This window comes from Sparus aurata, chromosome 11 (genome assembly GCF_900880675.1).
Source record: "Sparus aurata chromosome 11, fSpaAur1.1, whole genome shotgun sequence".
NCBI lineage: Eukaryota > Metazoa > Chordata > Actinopteri > Spariformes > Sparidae > Sparus > Sparus aurata.
Window position 1 is genome coordinate 9,784,987 of NC_044197.1, and position 20,215 is coordinate 9,805,201.

General features: G+C 40.4%; 1 protein-coding gene and 1 pseudogene across 2 annotated transcripts; both read left to right on the plus strand.

Annotated features, from left to right (window-relative positions):
* The first annotated feature begins 580 nt into the window (after nt 1–580).
* On the plus strand, nt 581–8,988 carry LOC115591998 (cytochrome P450 2J2-like). 2 transcript variants are annotated; one of them, XM_030434453.1, is made up of 9 exons: nt 581–843; nt 2,629–2,791; nt 3,591–3,740; nt 4,032–4,192; nt 4,573–4,749; nt 4,830–4,968; nt 5,090–5,277; nt 5,583–5,724; nt 6,199–8,988. In XM_030434453.1, the coding sequence occupies exons 1-9, from the start codon at nt 643–645 to the stop codon at nt 6,372–6,374; spliced, it is 1,497 nt and encodes a 498-aa protein (XP_030290313.1). In that variant the 5' UTR covers nt 581–642; the 3' UTR covers nt 6,375–8,988. The 2 variants fall into 2 exon arrangements, with proteins under 2 accessions (XP_030290313.1, XP_030290314.1); XM_030434454.1 differs by having other exon boundaries at nt 4,833–4,968.
* A 1,409-nt stretch (nt 8,989–10,397) lies between these two features.
* LOC115591999 (cytochrome P450 2J6-like) lies at nt 10,398–20,018 on the plus strand (annotated as a pseudogene).
* Nucleotides 20,019–20,215: the final 197 nt, after the last annotated feature.

Genomic DNA, 20,215 nt, shown 5'->3' on the forward strand with positions numbered 1-20,215 from the left:
AGAGCTGTATCTAATACATTTTCTCATACCACGAAAGCCAGAACGAATTAGGGAATGGAGGGAAGTGAGTAAGAAGGTGACTTTGGCAGAAAACAAATTCAACCACAGTGTTTGAATTTCACACAGGATCAAACATCCCATTACTTAATCCACAGAGGTTATGTTACACTAAAATGTCAAGTCATTGCATCAAGTGATATGTATGATACACTTTAGTAGTGTAAAGTGCAACAAATCACACCCTCCTACTAATCAAATGGGGCTACATGGTAAGTTTTGGAAAAACGTCTCAGCACTGCACAGCATAGCTCTTGAGGAGCCGAACTCCATTCACGGAACAAGCATTTTAAAACGTTTTAGCTTGTCGTCTGGCCGACCGACCTGACGAAGCATGAATTCAGCCTTTTTACAAGACGGCATTATGATGTCGTTATTTCGGCGTCCTTCTGATCCTTTTATTACAGCCAGATCACAGAGATACATTTGTTTGCACTTTTATTTTGAAGATCACGCAGGCGGAAATGTCCACCTGGACGGGGCAGTATAAAAACCTGTGTTTATTTACCTGACCTGACACTGTTCTGTCGTCACAGCGGAGAATAGAATAGAATAGAATAGAGAGAGCATCAAAAAAGCCAACAAATGGAGACAGTCTCCAGTGTCCTGGGCTTTGAGTGGATGGACTTCAGCAGTATTTTGGTATTTCTGTGTGTTTTTCTGTTGTTGGCTGATGTTTGGAAGAACAGAGTACCAGCAAACTTTCCTCCTGGACCCTGGTCTCTTCCTTTCATTGGTGATCTTCATCGCATCGACGCCAAGAGCATCCACCTGCAGTTCATTGAGGTATGGAATTTTTTTTTTATCAGATATTGGAATTTTGACTATGTTTAAATTCATTTTGCGGCCATAAACTGAACTACAAAGCTTTATAAACAGTGCAGGGAAAAGGATTAGTCGATTTAGATCATTTTCCTTGTTTCTTCTTTTCTTTTTTTTCCAGATTATTTGAGGTAATTTATTGGTTTTTAATGAATTTGTTGTCAGGACTCTGGGGTGTACAAACCATGCATGTGTCACCTTGAAGGCAACTGTCACTGTTTTCAGTATATTTCCAAACCAGATGATCTTTGGATGGATGGTAAAAATAATGATCGAACCAAAATGAAATGGATTGATTATTAGTTGGAGTCCTCTACAAAATATTTAAACATTAGCTCCACCTCAGTCAATGTTCATACAGTCACAGGGGACATTTTTCTGCTTTGAGTACTTTTACTAATACATTATAAAGGAGCACTATGTAGTTTTGGAGAGGAAATTCAAACTCAGAATTTTAATAATCACAGTATTAATGAGAAAATAATACAAAATATTTATTTTTTCCTATAACTGAATAAACGAGCTGCTCTCACAGGAAAATAAGGTCCGCAGAACACTGTTTGAAGCTAGATAGGTGGCAGGGTCCGCTACATTTAAACAAAGTAAAATTGTACTTGTGTTGTCCTTTAAGGTCAGTTAAGCGACTTCTGGTCCTTGAAAAGCGCTATACAAATTAAATGAATTATTATTATTATTATTATTATTAGTTTGTTTATTCAGTCATGACAACGAAAAGAGAGTTTGTTTATTTGGTTTGGTTGGATGAAGATTTTTCTATTCCCCAAAACTACATTGTGTGTCTTCGAGAATTTTTTTTCATAGATTTTATGTATGTTTATTTTTTTAGTGAAGTATTAGTACTTTTAATTAGGTCAGCGTCACCATTGGTTCGGGGTCATACAAGAGTATTAGACTGCTTTGAGTGGATTAAATGTCTGAGGCTATTTACAGAAACACCCTCAGGATTACCTCTGTAGTTATTATTTATGTTATCTCTTTTACAATTTTCCAACGAGTCATTACTTCTGTCTAATGGAAGATAACATAAACATAGTTTCTGCATTTTGAGATAGATAGATGAATCTGGTTTTTGATGAATGACCCAGACAGAAAAATCAACACATCAGATCTGTTCAGCTGTTTCAGGCGTGTAACTCTTGAGAAATGTTGTGAATCAGTAACACAATTACAAAGCAGCAGCTGTAATGGACTTTGGCAGAAAGCAAATTCAACCACAGTGTTTGAACTTCACACAGGATCAAACATCCCATTACTTAATCCAAAGAGGTTATGTTACACTAAAATGTCAAGTCATTGCATCAAGTGATATGTATGATACACTTTAGTAGTGTAAAGTGCAACAAATCACACCCTCCTACTAATCAAAACTATCAGTTAGATAAGCCACAGCTGAATTTTAACCTCTGACATTTGACTTTCTTTATATTAAAGCTTCAGCCCAAAACACTAACAAGCAGTCCAGAACCCGAAGTAGGACATTCATAATCACTCTAATTTTCATTTATTTTATCACATTTCATAGGTTAAACAATTGATGATCCGTTGAGAATCACACACTGCTGACTAATTGATGGTGAAAATATGATAATGATGATTATAATGTAGACAGTCCAAGCCCACTAGAAGGTTGAGCAACCAGACGGGGACTATTTCTGCTGTTTTTCATCCTCAGACAGTAGAAGTCTACTCAGTGTTGAACATAAACACCAGTCTGCTCTTTGTGTTCAGTTTGCAGAGAAATATGGGAACATTTTCAGCCTCCGTCTCTTTGGTGGAAGGGTCGTGGTCATTAATGGCTACAAGCTTGTGAGAGAGGCCCTCGTCCAGAAAGGAGAGGACTTCGTAGATCGCCCCAGCATACCAACGTTTGAAGCCGCATTTGGGAATCAAGGTAGAGTATAGGGATGCCCGATAAATCAAATTTTCATCGTCATCCCGATATGAACATGTGTAGCAAACACATCGCAAAAGACTGCCGGACACGCAATGAATACGAAAAATCATTTTGTTTACATGTGCCATGCATGCACGCACCTTGAGCATGCCAACATCAGACAGAGCCCTGGATACAAGGGCCAATCGGATGAAGCCCCAGCTAGCCGTTAGCTACCCTGACAAAGTTAATCGGCATCAGTTTGGTGGTGATTGCCAGGTTATGATGGCTGAGGGAGGAGAGAAAAGCGCAGAAATGTGGTCGACAATACCTTGTAGTGAAATGAAACAGCACTTCTGCTATATGGACTTATTTTGGATTCAGGAGAGACGACGTGTTACAAACACAGGTACTGTGTAAAACATGCCGAGCAGTTGTTGCAGCTTCTAGAGGAAACACAACCAACCTCCATCACCACCTGCAATACAACCATAAAGACCTACATGAACAATTCAAAACTAATGTCATCCATCATTAACTGTGTAGTTGATAATATGCAAACTTCAACATTTGTTTTTTTATTTACATAGTTACATCGTCATTGCAATACTGAACAGTGTTATTGCACATAGCAGATTTTCATATCGTGCAGGCCTAGTAGAGTGTGTTGCATTTTGTAATGAATTTTGTTTAAAAATTTGCTGAGTTTTCAGTCAGGATAGTAACATCAGACTGACACCCTATTAGTCATATTTGCACTTAGCATGTTTCATAGTTGTGTATAGGCCGACTAATGTTTGTTTTGTGTTTTCAAAAGGTCTGGTGTTGTCGAATGGCAATCCATGGAAGCAGCAGAGGAGATTTGCTCTTCATACTCTCAGAAACTTTGGGATTGGCAAGAAGACCCTGGAGCCGTCCATCCAGCAGGAGTCCCATTATCTCACTGAGGCTTTTGCCTTTCATCAAGGTACTAAAAAAAAGTATTTTCTTTCTCAACAAGAACACAAGTAACAGCTAATGCTTCTTTAATGCCAGCCTAATAAACGTGAAAGTCTGTCCCTGACAGTCTCTTATCTTTCAACATTAGTAGGCCTGAATGTTAGATAGGTACTGTAACTCCAGATCAGATTTTCTAGACAGGCTGCCAAAGTCCAGCATAGAGCAGAGTAGGAGAGACAACAGCTCTGAGATCTTTATTTGTTTCATTTTTTCACAAGTTTCTTTGTGTCATATTCTACATTTTCTCTTTATTCCATAGGCAAGCCTTTCAGTGCTCATTCATTGATAAACAACGCTGTGTCCAACATCATCTGCTGCCTGGTGTTTGGGGAACGCTTTGAGTACACAGACAAGGAGCACCAGACTCATCTTCAACACTTCAATGAATTAACCCACTTACAGGGAAGTCTGTGGGCACAGGTGAGCCGACTTTCTGAACACGTCCAACCCTCAACTTGGAGGACCAGGTGTGACTTTTTGTCTGACCTCTCTCATGTTACCTGCCTGGCTCGGTTAAACCTGGCAGGGGCTATAAGACCCAACCAGTGTAGCTCACCAGGGTCCTTTAGGTAAACAAGCCCACCACCATCAAGGTGGCAGCACACAGGGCCGACTTTTTTGGAATGATATGAATTAAATTTGATACAGAAAATCCAACTAGAGATGATTTAATGGATGTGGAGTGTCTCCAAATCCAGTCAAACAAACAGTTTTGCCATGGCCTCCTGTTAGTCTGTGATCACGTTTTGAACTGTTTCCTGATTCTCAGATGATCTGGTATCTGTCTTAATTCTCTGTAGGCTTATAACGTGTTGCCTTGGTTGATGAAGTGGCTTCCTGGACCTCACCAGAGGATATTCACTGTCATGAAAAAGTTAGTTGTCTTTGTAGAAATCAAGATAAAAGAACACAAAGAAAGTCTCGACCCGTCGTCACCAAGAGACTACATCGACTGCTTCCTCACCGAGATGGGAGAGGTGAGTGTTTTTATTTGTCTGTCAGGTGTTTGTTTTCTTTTCTATTGTCTAATGAAATATGTCTTTTGTGTTATTGATAGAAGGAGGACAAAGATTCTGGTTTCGATTTGGAGAATTTGTGTTTTTGCACTCTGGACCTGTTTGGTGCTGGAACTGAAACGACCACCACTACTTTACACTGGGGACTGTTATACATGATCCACTATCCTCACATACAAGGTGTGTATGTGTGAGGAGTAATATCTATTGTCCTTTAGTGGGAGAGTGAGCATGTTGCACGTCACTTTACTCTCAGTTGTCTACATAGACTCACACTGTTTCCTGTTGTCACTGTGTGCAGAGAGAGTCCAGGCAGAGATCGACACTGTCATTGGTTCATCCAGACAACCTTCTATGACTGACAGAGATGACATGCCCTACACTAATGCAGTCATCCATGAAATCCAGAGAATGGCCAACATCGTTCCCCTCAATGTGGCCCGCATGGCAGGCAAGGACATCACGCTCGACAAGTACACAATCCCAAAGGTAGATGATGCACATGTGAGAAAGAACTGCACGCGTGAGAATTTTGCGTGTTGTTTGCCTAGATTTTCTGATAACAGCTTTTAAATGCGGAGCTTTTCTCATCATCATTTTCTTGACTTTTTCCAATTATGAATCATCTCTTGTTTCCATGGTTGGACACCTTGAAGTTAAACCGTGTCATTTTTACTTTACCCTGTTTTATTTTTGATTGTTAAAACAAAGCTACTCAAAGTAATGTAGAAAAAAACAACACATCTTATCAGAAAAAACAAAAGGTAAATGTTTTCTTGACGGCCTTTCTGCAGGGCAACATGGTCCTGGCCATACTGACCTCTGTTCTAAATGATGAGTCGATGTGGGAAACTCCACACACCTTCAACCCTCAACATTTTCTGGACCAGGATGGCAAGTTTAGAAAGAGAGAGGCCTTCTTACCCTTTTCAACAGGTTAGTCAGTAGTTACAACCCTCTAAAACCCAGTTATACAATTCAGTGAAAAAAGTGCCTACCCTGCTTTATTGTTTATTTTACTTTAAATGGGATCATAATTTACAAAATGAGGAGGATGCTGTAATAAAGAAGGCAGATAAGACCATAAACTTATTAGGAAGCTGTTTACAGAGGTAACATGTCAAGTATGAATTAAGGCCATTTTCTCACATGCTTACGAAAAAGTCAAACTTCTTTTTGAAACCAGTGGAGTCGCATAAGAAAGAATGCAGGTTTAAGGCACTTGCTGCATTTTAAGACCGGGGAGCTCCGTCCTTATTATTTTACAGTCCACTATATGAAAGCAACTGGTGCAAAATGGTATTCACGATTGAGTTTTCGAGAAAAAAGCTACAGCAAACCAAGAGAACCATGTAGGGGTCAGAATCTCTTTAAATGTGCAACAACATCTAATGTGTTGTGTCTTCTCAGGAAAGCGTGTGTGTCTCGGGGAGCAGCTGGCCAGGATGGAGTTATTCCTCTTCTTTACCTCCCTCCTTCAGAGGTTTTCTTTCTCTGCACCCCCTGGAGAGAAGCCCAGTCTGGACTATCAGTTAGGATTCATTCGCGCTCCACAACCTTACCGCCTCTGTGCCGTACCACGATAAACCACCAACTGAACAAAACTGAACCATCTCTGTTTCACCGCGCAGTGAATCAGTGTGCTACACTTAATCAAATCAAATCAATTTTATTTTTATAGCCCAAAATCGCAATCACATTGCCTCAAGGGGACAAACATGTAACAGATGTCGCATGTACAGAATAGAGCAACAAATCACAGTTTACAAGTTACATTACATTACAACAGATTCTGATACAAATTATATGTAAAGTGAGTGGATCCAGGAGACGACTGAGCAGGACGAGGCATCACCAAGGGGTGCCCAAGCCACACTCCCTCCTGTCCACCATGGTGACCTGGAAGAGGGCAGGCCACACAAGATAATTAGTAATAGACAGAGAGAGGTATCAAGATTTACAGAAATATAGATATGAGGAGATAGTGAAGCAGAGGAGAACAATGTTCCAGCAGAGCCCAGGGTGTGACGATCTAGATCGGTCAGTATTTCAAGGCAGCAGGAGCCCGGAAACGGTAGGTGGTCCCAGGGGCCCGTGGTCCATCAGAAGGGAGCCTGAGTGAAAGAGAGGAGAAGGAGAACAAGGAGGAGGAGAGGAGGAGGGGGAGGAGGAGGAAGCTATAGAGAGTGTAGAGAGTGACACAGGTTGCAGCTTGTGGGAACAGAAAACAAAAACAAAGGTTAGAGAAATGCGAAAATATTGATCAGAATAAACACATTGTTTCTCGTCGGCAGCACAATGAAAAATCTAATATTATAGGAACTCATTCAGACTGACACTTACCCAGTGAAGAGGCTTACAATTGATATCAAGGGCTAATTAAAGGCTAAATCGAAGAAGTGAGTTTTGAGTTTAGATTTAAATGCGTCAACAGAGCCAGATTGTCTGATGTCAGCGGGGAGGTTATTCCAGAGGAAAGGAGCCCGATAGGAAAAAGCCCTGCAGCCTGCTGACTTCTTCTTGATCCTGGGAACCATCAGGAGCCGTGAATTTTGAGAGCGTAATGCCCGAGTTGGAATATATGGTGTAATGAGATCTGACATGTACGACGGGGCAAGGCCGCGTACAGTTTTGTATGTCATCAGCAGCACCTTATAGTCTGATCTTATATGTACTCGGAGCCAGTGCAGAGATGCCAGGATTGGTGTAACATGATCAAGTTTTCTTGTACTTAATATTCAAGCTGCAGCATTCTGAACCATCAACAAAGCTATGAATCAGGATCTCTGTGTCCGCAGTGAACAGGAATGACCTAATTTTCGCTATATTGCGCAGGTGGTAGAAAGCGATCTTGGTAATTTCTTTGATGTGCTGATCAAAAGAGAGGGTAGAATCAAAAGTAACACCTAGATTCTTGACGGTTGAACTTTCAGAAATAAAACTGTTGTCAAGAGTTACGGTCACTTGATCAGCATGGTGTCTCTGTTTAGCGGGGGCTTTGACCAGCATCTCAGTTTTATCTGAATTTAGGAGCAGGAAGTTTTCTGACATCCATTTCTTCACTGTGTATAAGCAGGTCTCTAATTTCGTGACTTGAGATTTATCATCAGCTTTTATGGGCACATACAGCTGAGTGTCGTCCGCATAGCAGTAGAAATGTATTTCATAACTCAGAATAATTTGGCCAAGAGGTGAAATATATGAAGAGAAGACCAAAGGGCCCAGAACAGAGCCCTGGGGAACTCCATACTTCACATCTTTAAAAATTGATGAAGTACTATTGTAAAAAACAAGTTGTGTTCTTTCAGACAGGTATGATTTTAGCTAGACTAGAGCCAGGCCAGAGATGCCAAATTGACTTTCGGGTCGGTCTGAAAATATGCCATCATCTGTAGTATCAAATGCAGCGCTGAGATCCAGTAACAGGAGCACTGAGGTAGAGTTAGAGTCTAAAGTAAGTAAAATGTCATTTACCACTTTAGTAAGGGCGGTTTCGGTAAAGTGACAGGATCTGAAAGCTGACTGAAAAGGTTCCAGGAGATTATTATTAAGTAAGTAGCCTGAAAGTTGTTGGGACACGACTCTCTCTTAGACTTTAGAGAAGAAGGGAAGGTTGGATACTGGTCGATAATTATTTGGAGATCCTGGGTCAAGGTGTGGTTTCTTAAGTAGAGGCTTAACCACAGCAGGCTTAAAACTAGAAGGGACAACACTACATTTATCTTATGAAATAATAATATGTAACCTGACGCACAAGATGATTTATTACACAAATTTGCAAGATCACAGCATGTTATCTCACAAATCCAGCTGCCGTGCCAGGTTAATTAATATCTGCTTTATTGTTGTTTTTTTTACCTAAAGTGTGAGTAAAATATATTTGGATTTTGTTATCTTCTCAGGCAAAATTACTTTTCATATAATGACTGTAATCTACTGAATTTAAAGGATTCCAATTCAGACTTTCCACTGCACATTGGATTTGTCAGATTTGCTGAAACTTAATGCATGAGATTTGTGTTTTCTCAGTTTTTGTCATATATTAATTTTAGTTTGAAGATCTGCTATATTGTTTTTATCCAATATGTGAGTAAAACATCATTTGGATGTTTTCTTCTTCTCCATCAAAAGTACTTTTTAGATCATCAATGTAATAATGTACTGAATTCCAAAATGCAATAAAATCCTTAAAACATTCCAGGTCAGACTTTTCACTGCACATTGGATTTGTCAGATTTGCTGAAACTTGATGTGTTTGTTTAAATGATACTGAGGTTTAGTTTGTGTTTCTACATGTTCATGTTCACATTGTGGTTTCAGTCAGAAATGAAATGCTTCATAAATCATGATAAAGACATTTTTAAAAAGCCTTCTATAAAAGCGTAGTGTGCACCTGCAGACAGGATGATGCTGCTTCTCACATGATCTGGGTGAGGAGTAAAGGAGAGCCAGACAAAGAAATGTTACGTATTCACTGGCGGCCTCACTGGACCTCTTAAGTGAAAACAAGTTGGGGCTTGAACTCCTTTAAATGGTGGTTAACTCACTGTTCGTGCACTGCATTTTATGGACAAAGACAAAAGGAGGTCCACCTAACCGTTTGAACATCAGTCACTTGCCAACTTCACCTTGTGACTGTACTTCACAAAAGACATAGGCAGTGTGGCATCATGGGAGTTGTTGTTTTCATTGTCAAACTGCCACCATTTTGCATATTTGCAGTTTTTAGATATTTTCTACTTGATCTGCTACTGTATATTTGCACTCAGACAGCCTAAATCACTATTATTTTGCTAGTTGCTATTAATATGTAATCAACCAACAGATTATGATTTCATATAGCTGCCCAAAAGTCAGTAGTTACAGGTAGCGCCATCCTGATTTGATGCAACATGATTACACATTAATGCATCTATGGTTATAATCCAGTGATTTAACATGTATGATTCTCACTGGGCCATTCTGCATAATTAATACTCTGAGTTAATTTCGACCCAAACACATTGCAATTTTCCTGCGTGACTATATCACACACAAAGTCAATGCAAAAAAATGCGGCAAGCTAACATGGGCATGAGATGAAAATATTGAACTCGCTGAGGCTGTGTTCACACTGATGTCATGGCGTTGAGGTCGCTGGCGTCCGGACATTCATGAACCCAGAAGCATAACACAAGTTTCTCACACCAAGACAGGACGAATAAGGAGCTGCCATGGAGAGAAGTGAGTAAGAAGGTGAGGCTACGTGGCAAGTTTTGGAAATAGTCTCCGCACTGCACAGCAAAGCTCTTGACGAGCCGAACTCCATTCAGGGAACAAGCATTTTAAAACTTGTATAGCTTGTCGTCTGGCCGACAGACCTGACAAAGCATGAATTCAGCCTAAAGACCAAATGTCGTATGTACTTTTGAATGCAGGAAGTTGACTTGAATCAGAGTATTTCTACACTGTGGTGTTGTTAACTTGATCTGAGCACCTCTGACACAAACACACACAAACCACAAGTTTTATCTTTATATACATTTGTTTGCACTTTTATTTTGAAAATCATGCAGGCGGAAATGTCCACCTGGACAGGTCATAAAAACCTGTGTTTATTTACCTGACCTGACACTGTTCTGTCGTCACGGCGGAGCCACCACTGTAGAATAGAGCGAGCATTAAAAAAGCCAACAAATGGAGACAGTCTCCAGTGTCCTGGGCTTTGAGTGGATGGACTTCAGCAGTATTTTGGTATTTCTGTGTGTTTTTCTGTTGCTGGCTGATGTTTGGAAGAACAGAGCACCAGCAAACTTTCCTCCTGGACCCTGGTCTCTTCCTTTCATTGGTGATCTTCATCGCATCGATGCCAAGAGAATCCACCTGCAGTTCACAGAGGTATGTCAACACCTGTAATTAATTTAATTTAGGCCAGCATATATATTGCATTTTACCCTTTATGGAAAAATGTTATGAGATATTATTTTGATTATATTTTAATTCATTGTGCAGCCCCAAACTGGACTACCCAGCTGTATGCAGGACTTTCACTTGTAATAGAGTATTTTTTGAGAGGTATTAGCACTTTTACTTAGGTCAGCTTCACCATTGGTTGAGGTCACACAACAGACTTAGACTGCTTTGAGTGAATTAAATGCCCATTAACTATTCTATAACACCCCCAGGATTACCTCTGTAGTTATTTATGTTATTTTTTTTTTTTTATTTTCCAAAAAAGTTACTTTTCTCTAACAGAAGATGACATTAACATAGTTTATGCATTTTGAGATGGATACATGAATCTGGTTTAAGATGAATGACCCAGAGAGAAAAACACATCAGAGCTGTTCAGCAGTTTCAGGCGTATAACTCTTGAGACATTTTGTGAATCAGTAACACAATTACAAAGCAGCAGCTGTAATGGACTTTGGCAGAAAGCAAATTCAACCACAGTGTTTGAACTTCACACAGGATCAAACATCCCATTACTTAATCCAAAGAGGTTATGTAACACTACAATGTCTAGTCATTGCATCAAGTGATATGTATGATACATTTTAGTAGTGTATAGTGCAACAAATCACACCCTCCTACTAATCAGAACTATCAGTTAAATAAGCCACAGCTGATTTTTAATCTCTGACATTTGACTTTCTTTAAAGCTTCAGCCCAAAACACAAACAAGCAGTCCAGAACCCCAAGTAGGACATTCACAAGCATTCTAATTTTCATCTATTTTATCACATTTCATAGGTTAAACAATTGATAATCAGTTGAGAATCACACACTGCTGACTAATTGATGGTGATAATAATGAATAATGATTATAATGTAGACAGTCCAAGCCCACTAGAAGGTTGAGCGACCAGACGGGGACTATTTCTGGTGTTTTTCATCCTCAGACAGTAAAAGTCAACTCAGTGGTGAACATAAAAACCAGTGTGCTCTTTGTGTTCAGTTTGCACAGAAATATGGGAACGTTTTCAGCCTCCGTCTCTTTGGTGGAAGGGTTGTGGTCATTAATGGCTACAAGCTTGTGAGAGAGGCCCTGGTCCAGAAAGGAGAAGACTTCGTAGATCGCCCCAGCATACCAATGTTGAAGACACATTTGGGAATCAAGGTAGAGTGTGTTGCATTTTGTTTCAGAAGTTGCTGGTGAGTTTTCAGTCATAGTCCGGCAGATTAATAATAACAATAATAATAATAATACATTTTATTTAAGAAGCGCCTTTCAGGACACTCAAGGACACTTTACAGGTTGACATCAGAATAAAACAATGGATAAAAAAACATCAATTTAAAACATTCAATAAAACAACATTCAAACATCCAAATACAAAGAAAGAAATACATACAATAATGAGATAATCGTTCACTTTGTGATACAAGCATCAAACATGGCACAAATATTCTTTGGGACCCACTTTTTCCAAAAAGCCTGTTAGCCATGCAATAAATCCAATATGGCCGCCAATTTCCAATATGGCCACCATTGAAAGCCATTAGACTGGGTATTTGACCTGGATTGAGATTGGATAATCACATTTTGTTGATCTTGATATTTAAATATAGGTGACAGGATCTGAGCTTTTCAACTCTTCGATAAAAAGTCAAAAAATGTGTTAAATTGTGAAGATAGACGGCAATGAATGGCAAAAATTACGCCTTTTTGTACAAATTTTCATTAGTTTAGTTAATAGTTTTCTCACTGTTTTTGGTATTTTTTTTGTTTGTTTTGTTACATTTGATACATTTTATATCAATAGAATATTTAAAATGAATGGGAAATGATCACTGGTTTGAACTGAACTTTACCAGGGCACACCTTCCAGGTTAAGTAAGTGCATGTTTTTCTTTTTTCATTTTGTTTTCTTTTTTTTTGTATAGATTTGTTTTTATTTCAATAGAACAGTGAGGTTTGACAGAAGGACAGCTTTGGTGGTATTTTGCACTGTTCCTTCTCAGTGTTTCCTCAATGCCCCTTTATCATCCAACCGTTACATGTCTAACCTGATTGGCAACTGGTTGATTGCTTGAAAGAGTGGTATGTTTGTGGCAATCATTGGAATAACCATTGCTCTCAGGACTACATGGATAATGAGTTGGAGGAGATTTCAACTCTTCCTTTAAATCTGTCTGAAAAAGACAACACTTTCTCCAGTCAGTTTGAGATGCAGAACTCAGTGGATAAGAAGCAGCCATTATGTCTAATAGTTGAGGCCGAGGCGCTATCCTTTTACCACCTAACCATACAAAATACAAAAGCACATTCAGATATGGGACACAACTAGGTTCAAACATCAAAGTGCCCTACACCTAGCCCGATCATTCATCTAGTGCGATCTGTATACCATCCAGGTAATTAAAGCCCCATTACACTTGGCTCAGCATCCCGTGCTGGCACATCCTGTCAATTCAGGTGAGGCTAACTATATTACAACTAACTAAACTACTAGTCAGTGTATATAAAGGGCTAATTAGATAGCATTTGCAACACTAAGCTATATTTGCTATAACTACAGTTAGTAGACTACAACTATGAAAAGTACTCTAATTAGCTGACACTGATTCTCATGCTGAGTCTCACAGCAATGATGCCACCAGTGTACCCTGGTTGTGCTTTGACATCACGCCATCGGCACAATAAACTTAATCGGCAGTGACACTGGCCATTTCTGATTTTTTGTCTGAGGTGTATTGTGGTGTTCTGAGATGCATATCAGTCGAAATAATGCCATGGATTGTAATGGAATAACTCCGCTAGCAACCATGCTAACTAATCAATTACGTGCAATGTAATGATTAGCAGCTAGCGAACTAACATAAAAAATATTACAGCCTGATCTTTGTGTTGATCCAAGCTCACAAACAGTATTTCTGGTATGTGACAAATGTATTGCACTTCATTTTCAGCTCACTACATGTGCTGCATTATCTAGACTAGTGCAGTGCCCGTAAGAAAAGTGTATTCCTATAAAAAAGTGGGAGGTTAAGGAGCTTTTTCATGGATGGCCAAATGAGGCTGTGTTTGAAGGTGGGGCCTCAGGGATATTTAGGTTTGTTGTGAAATCTGATATTCCAGGGTATAATTGGCTGTTTTTGACTATTTTTGATTTTGCCATTATATTTCATCTTAAAATCTATTTACTTGGTGTCATTATTTTCAGCACAACCTCACATGTGTGACTGTACAGTTATTTTTTTTATTTTGACATACTGTATTAACACAATGGACCTAAAATCACAAAAAAACATGAAATCCGAGTAGAAAAAGTTAGATTTTTTTAACCACAAATATGTTTAACAATCCATTTTTTTTTTACTTATAATGCAAATATAAATGGTTGTTTATCTAAATGTGGGCATACATTTAAAAAATGTACAAAGTTATATGTAACTATTTACATTTAAATGCAGGCAATGCTCAGGTCTGCCTGTGCTCCTTCCAGCTGAATGAAGAGCTGCACTGCCTGCTCCACATTCAGCTTCTCCTCATTAAACAAAAAAACGACTCCACTACTCACTAAACACACTACACCAAACACTACATAACACACTAACTACACACTCCAAATACGCTAAATGTCACAAATCTCTCAACTCTCACACACACCGACCGTCATTGCATGTCAATCATCCGCCTAGGTCCCTCCCACAACTTCCTGTTCCTCAACAACCAAACTTGCTGCTTGGACACTTTCGTGCCAAAAGCCCGTTTTTACCGTTTCTTCCTGCACCAGAAACAAAGCAAACGTGACGGCGATGTTCGCGAAAAAGCGTGGCGGACATTATTTACCCTAGGTCCGGTTTTGGACGTGCCAATGCTTCCGGTCCGTCGCCTCGGGAGGTGGGCCGTGTAGCTAGTGGCTAGCTGCTAGCTAGCGGCTAGCTACACACGAACATCCACAGATCCCGATTCCACTTTGTTGTCCGCGCGTCTCCGGATCTCCTCAGACCCGAACAGACTCGGTCCAGACCCGTTTAATCTCATTAATCCACAACAGTCAGTTTAGATGCACAGAAGAGAACAGAACGGGACCGAACCGCTGCAGGTATAAATCTGCTTGTTTCTTAAGGTGGGGGGTCGCGGTGGGCTCTGCAGTGATTGGCTCTGGTGCGTGCGTGACTGTAGTGGCTCCGGTGGACAATGCTCGTGGAATTTGTAAAGCATTTATGAAATAATTTATGAACGGTATCATTGCAGTCCAAAAAAATGCGAAATATCACACCATTGAACCACGCAGCAGCCATGTTGAAACTCTCAGGTCAGTCTGATCCTGATCCGCAGAGATATTTGAGGAACACACACACACACACACACACACACACACAGAGACAGACAGACAGACAGAGGTTACTGTATTTATAGATAGATATTCAACATTTAACCAAGTGTCCCAAATTTGACTAGTCAGAGCTATATTTTCCACTAGGGGGAGCTAGCGAGGAATAAGATGGATAAGCACTGTCTGTATGGAGACTTATTATGATTCATGTAAACAGAATGTATGGTCAGGTCGGTGGTTGTTCAGTTGTGTTAGAGACACTTTTTTGACCGCTTCAGGGAGACAGGAGCAGACTGATCAGTTCGACTGCCTTTTCTGACGACGGTCTGAAGTCAGATCGGTGTGTGAAGGCCTTTATCAGTACATTTTTCAACATTTTGAGATTGATGAAAACATTTTGATGTGGATCAAAAGATTTTGCATAATTGAAACTTCATGTGTGATAAAATTTTACAGAAAACTGCGGATTTGAGTCGAAAAATGGCCGCCATCTTGAAAACTAGCCTTGAAACAGTTTTTTTATTTGCATCATTGGATTTGTCCACTCAAAATACTTACAATTCAATGTCTAGATCTTTTAAATATGCCCAGCCATTACCATTCTGCAATAAAAAAAGGGTTTGTTACATTTTATGTGGTGGCCATCTTGAAAAATGGCCACCATGTTGGATTTTCAGGTGGCTAACAGGCTTTTCTCAAAAAGTAGGGTCTAGGCATTATTCATGCCAAATTTGGTGCTTGTATCACAAAGTGTTCGATTGTCCTGGAATTTTGACTTTATCTGCCGGACTATAGTAGCATCAGACTGACACCATATTAGTCATATTTGCATCTAGCGTGTTGTATAGTTGTGTATAGGCCAACTAATGTTTGTTTTGTGTTTCCAAAAGGTCTGGCATTGTCGAATGGTAATCCATGGAAGCAGCAGAGGAGATTTGCTCTTCATACTCTCAGAAACTTTGGGATTGGTAAGAAGACCCTTGAGCCGTCCATCCAGCAGGAGTCCAATTATCTCACTGAGGCTTTTGCCCTTCATCAAGGTACTAAAAAAAAGATATGCTTTCTCGACAATAAAATCAAGTAACAGCTAACGCTTGTTTATTGCCTAATAAACATGAAAGTCTGTCCCTGATTGACTGAGTTATGGAAGTTACTTAGTCTCTTATCTTTCAACATTAGTAGGCGTGAACGTTAAATACGTACTGTAACTCCAGATTCTATGAGATTTTATAGACAGGCGGCCACAGTCCAGCATAGAGAAGAGTAGGAGAGAAAACGGCTCTGTAATCTTTATTTATTTATTTTATTTCTTTGTGTCATATTCTACATTTTCTCTTTTATTCCATAGGCAAGCCATTCAGTGCTCAATCACTGATAAACAATGCTGTGTCCAACATCATCTGCTGCCTGGTGTTTGGGGAACGCTTTGAGTACACAGACAAGGAGCACCAGACTCATCTTCAGGACATGAATGAATTAACCCACTTACAGGGAAGTCTGTGGGCACAGGTGAGCCGACTTTCTGAACACGTCCAACCCTCAACTTGGAGCATCAGGTGTGACATTTTGTCTGACCTCTCTCATGTTACCTGTCTGGCTCGGTTAAACCTGGTAGGGGCTATAAGACCCAACCAGTGTAGCTCACAAGGTCCTTGAGGCAAACAAGCCCACCACCATCAAGGTAGCAGCGCATAGGGCCAATTTTTTGGAATGATATGAATAAGATTTGGGGGCGGCTGTAGCTCAGTGGGTTGAGCTGGTGAACTAGTGATTGGAAGGTCACTGGTTCGAATCCTGGCTACATGTCGAAGTATCCTTGAGCAAGATACTGAACCCCAAAATTGCTCCTGATGTGCAGTTGGCACCTTGTGTGGCAACCACTGTCATCAGTAAGGGTCCTGCGATGAGCTGGCGACTCATCCAGGGTGAACCCTGGCCTACGCCCATCGAGTAAACTGGATTTGGCCCCAGTAAGCCCCGCAACCCCTTAGGGGGAAAAATGCAGCAACATCCCGCGACCCTCACGGATTAAGCAGAAAAAGAAAACGGAACGGAATTAATAAAATTTGATCCGGAAAATCCAACCAGAGATGATTTAATGGATGTGGAGTGTCTCCAAATCCAGTCAAACAAACAGTTTTGTCATGGCCTCCTGTTTGTCTGTGTTTACGTTGTGAACTGTTCCCTGATTCTCAGATGATCTGGTATCTGTCTTAATTCTCTGTAGGCTTACAACACATTGCCTTGGTTGATGAAGTGGCTTCCTGGACCTCACCAGAGGATATTCACTCTGATGCAAAAGTTACTTGACTTCGTAGAAATCAGGATCAAAGAACACAAAGAAAGTCTCGACCCGTCCTCACCAAGAGACTACATCGACTGCTTCCTCACCGAGATGGGAGAGGTGAGTGGTTTTATTTGTCTGTCAGGTGTTTGTTCTCTTTTCTATTGTCTAATGAAATATGTCTCTTGTATTATTGGTAGAAGGAGGACAAAGATTCTGGTTTCGATTTGAAGAATTTGTGTTTTTGCACTCTGGACCTGTTTGGTGCTGGAACTGAAACGACCACCACTACTTTACACTGGGGACTGTTATACATGATCCACTATCCTCACATACAAGGTGTGTATGTGTGAGGAATAATATCTACTGTCTTTTAGTAGCAGAGTGAGCATGTTGCACGTCACTTTACTCTCAGTTGTCTACACAGACTGACACTGCTTCCTGTTGTCACTGTGTGCAGAGAGAGTCCAGGCAGAGATCGACACTGTCATTGGTTCATCTAGACAACCCTCTATAACTGACAGAGATGACATGCCCTACACTAATGCAGTCATCCATGAAATCCAGAGAATGGGCAACATCGTTCCCCTCAATGTGGCCCGCATGGCAGGCAAGGACATCACGCTCGACAAGTACACAATCCCAAAGGTAGATGATGCACATGTGAGAAAGAACTGCATGCGTGGGAATTTTACTTATTGTTTGCCTGGATTTTCTGTTTACAGCTTTTACATTTTTTATCCTCCTGTTTCCATGGTTGGACACCTTGAAGTTAAACCATGTCAGTTTTACTTTACCCTGTTTTATTTTTGTTTCTTAAAACAAAGCTACTCAAAGTAATGTAGAAAAAAAACAACACATCTTATCAGAAAAAAACAAAAGGTAAATGTTTTCTTGACGGCCTTTCTGCAGGGCAACATGGTCATGGCCATACTGACCTCTGTTCTAAATGATGAGTCGATGTGGGAAACTCCACACTCCTTCAACCCTCAACATTTTCTGGACCAGGATGGCAAGTTTAGAAAGAGAGAGGCCTTCTTACCCTTTTCAACAGGTTAGTCAGTAGTTACAACCCTCTAAAACCCAGTTATACAATTCAGTGAAAAAAGTGCCTACCCTGCTTTATTGTTTATTTTATTTTAAACGGGACCATAATTTACAAAAATGAGGAGGATGCTATAATAAAGAAGGCAGATAAGACCATAAACTTATTAGGAAGCTGTTTACAGAGGTAACATCTCAAGTATGAATTAAGGCCATTATCTCATATGCTTACGATAAAGTCAAACTTCTTTTTGAAACCAGTGGAGTCGCATACGAAAGAATGCAGGATTAAAGGGATAGTTCGGGTTTTTTGAAGTGGGGTCATATAAAGTACATATCTATAGTCGATCTGTTTCCTACCGTAATCACCGATCAGCGCAGCCTCATTTTGGAGGAGCAGAGAGCCGCTCCAGCCCAGACACTCAGCTTTGTACTGCAGTGAACGGGGTCCAGCAAAAAAGCGAAATTAACCACCTAAAACAAGGCTCACCTAAAACATTTTACATCAGGTCAAGTGTACATTGTATAGGTAAAATTCATACCGCTTTACATCACCGTCAGACCGCGCTTTCTTTTGGCACCACATTTTCTCAACCGCAGAACCCCCGTATCCTTACGCATGAGCGCTAATGCGGAAGGATACGGAGAGTTAAGTTTCGTTTTTAACGAAAGTAAACCTCTCCTCCAGCAATTGGGCCTCGCGCTGTATTCCGCCGCTCGCAGATCAGCTGTTGCCCAGTTACGCTAGTGCGTAGGGATACGGGGGTTCTGCGGTTGAGAAAATGTAGTGCCAAAAGAAAGCGCGGTCTGACGGCGATGTAAAGTGGTGTGAATTTTACCTATACAACATACACTTGAACTTATATAGATTTTTTTACGCGAGCCTTGTTTTAGGCGGTTAATTTTGCTTTTTCGCTGGACCCCATTCACTGCAGTACAAAGCTAGAGCGGCTCTCTACTTCTCCAAACTGAGGCTGCGCAGATCGGTGATTATGGAAGGGAACAGATCGACTATAGATATGTACTTTATACGACCCCACTTCAAAAAATCCAAACTATCCCTTTAAAGCACTTTTGCACTTGCTGCATTTTAAGACCAGAGAGCTCCGTCCTTATTATTTTACAGTCCACTATATGAAAGCAGTTGGTGCAAAATGGTATTCATGGTGGAGTTTTCGAGAAAAAAGCCACAGCAAACTAAGAGAACCATGTAGGGGTCGGAATCTTTTAAAAATGTGCAACAACATCACATCTGTTGTGTTGTGTATTCTCAGGAAAGCGCGTGTGTCTTGGGGAGCAGCTGGCCAGGATGGAGTTATTCCTCTTCTTTACCTCCCTCCTTCAGAGGTTTTCTTTCTCTGCACCCGCTGGAGAGAAGCCCAGTCTGGACTATCAGTTAGGATTCATTCGCGCTCCACAACCTTACCGCCTCTGTGCCGTACCACGATAAACCACCGACTGAACAAAACTAAACCATCTCTGTTTCACAATGCAGTGAATCAATGTGCTACACTAAATCAAATCAAATCATTTTTTTTTATATAGCCCAAAATCGCAATCACATTGCCTCAATGGGCTTTACAATCTGTACAGTGAACGACATCCTCTGTCCTGAGTACCTCGACTCGAGTGAGGAAAAACTTGCCATGTTGATGGGGAAAAAAGCCCCTTTTAACAGGGTAAAAAAAACGATAGAAGAAACCTCGGGAAGAGCCACAGAGGAGGGATCCCTCTTCCAGGACGGACAAACATGCAATAGATGTCGGGTGTACAGAATAGAGCAACAAATCACAGTTTACAAGTTACATTACATTACAACAGAGAGTCTGATACA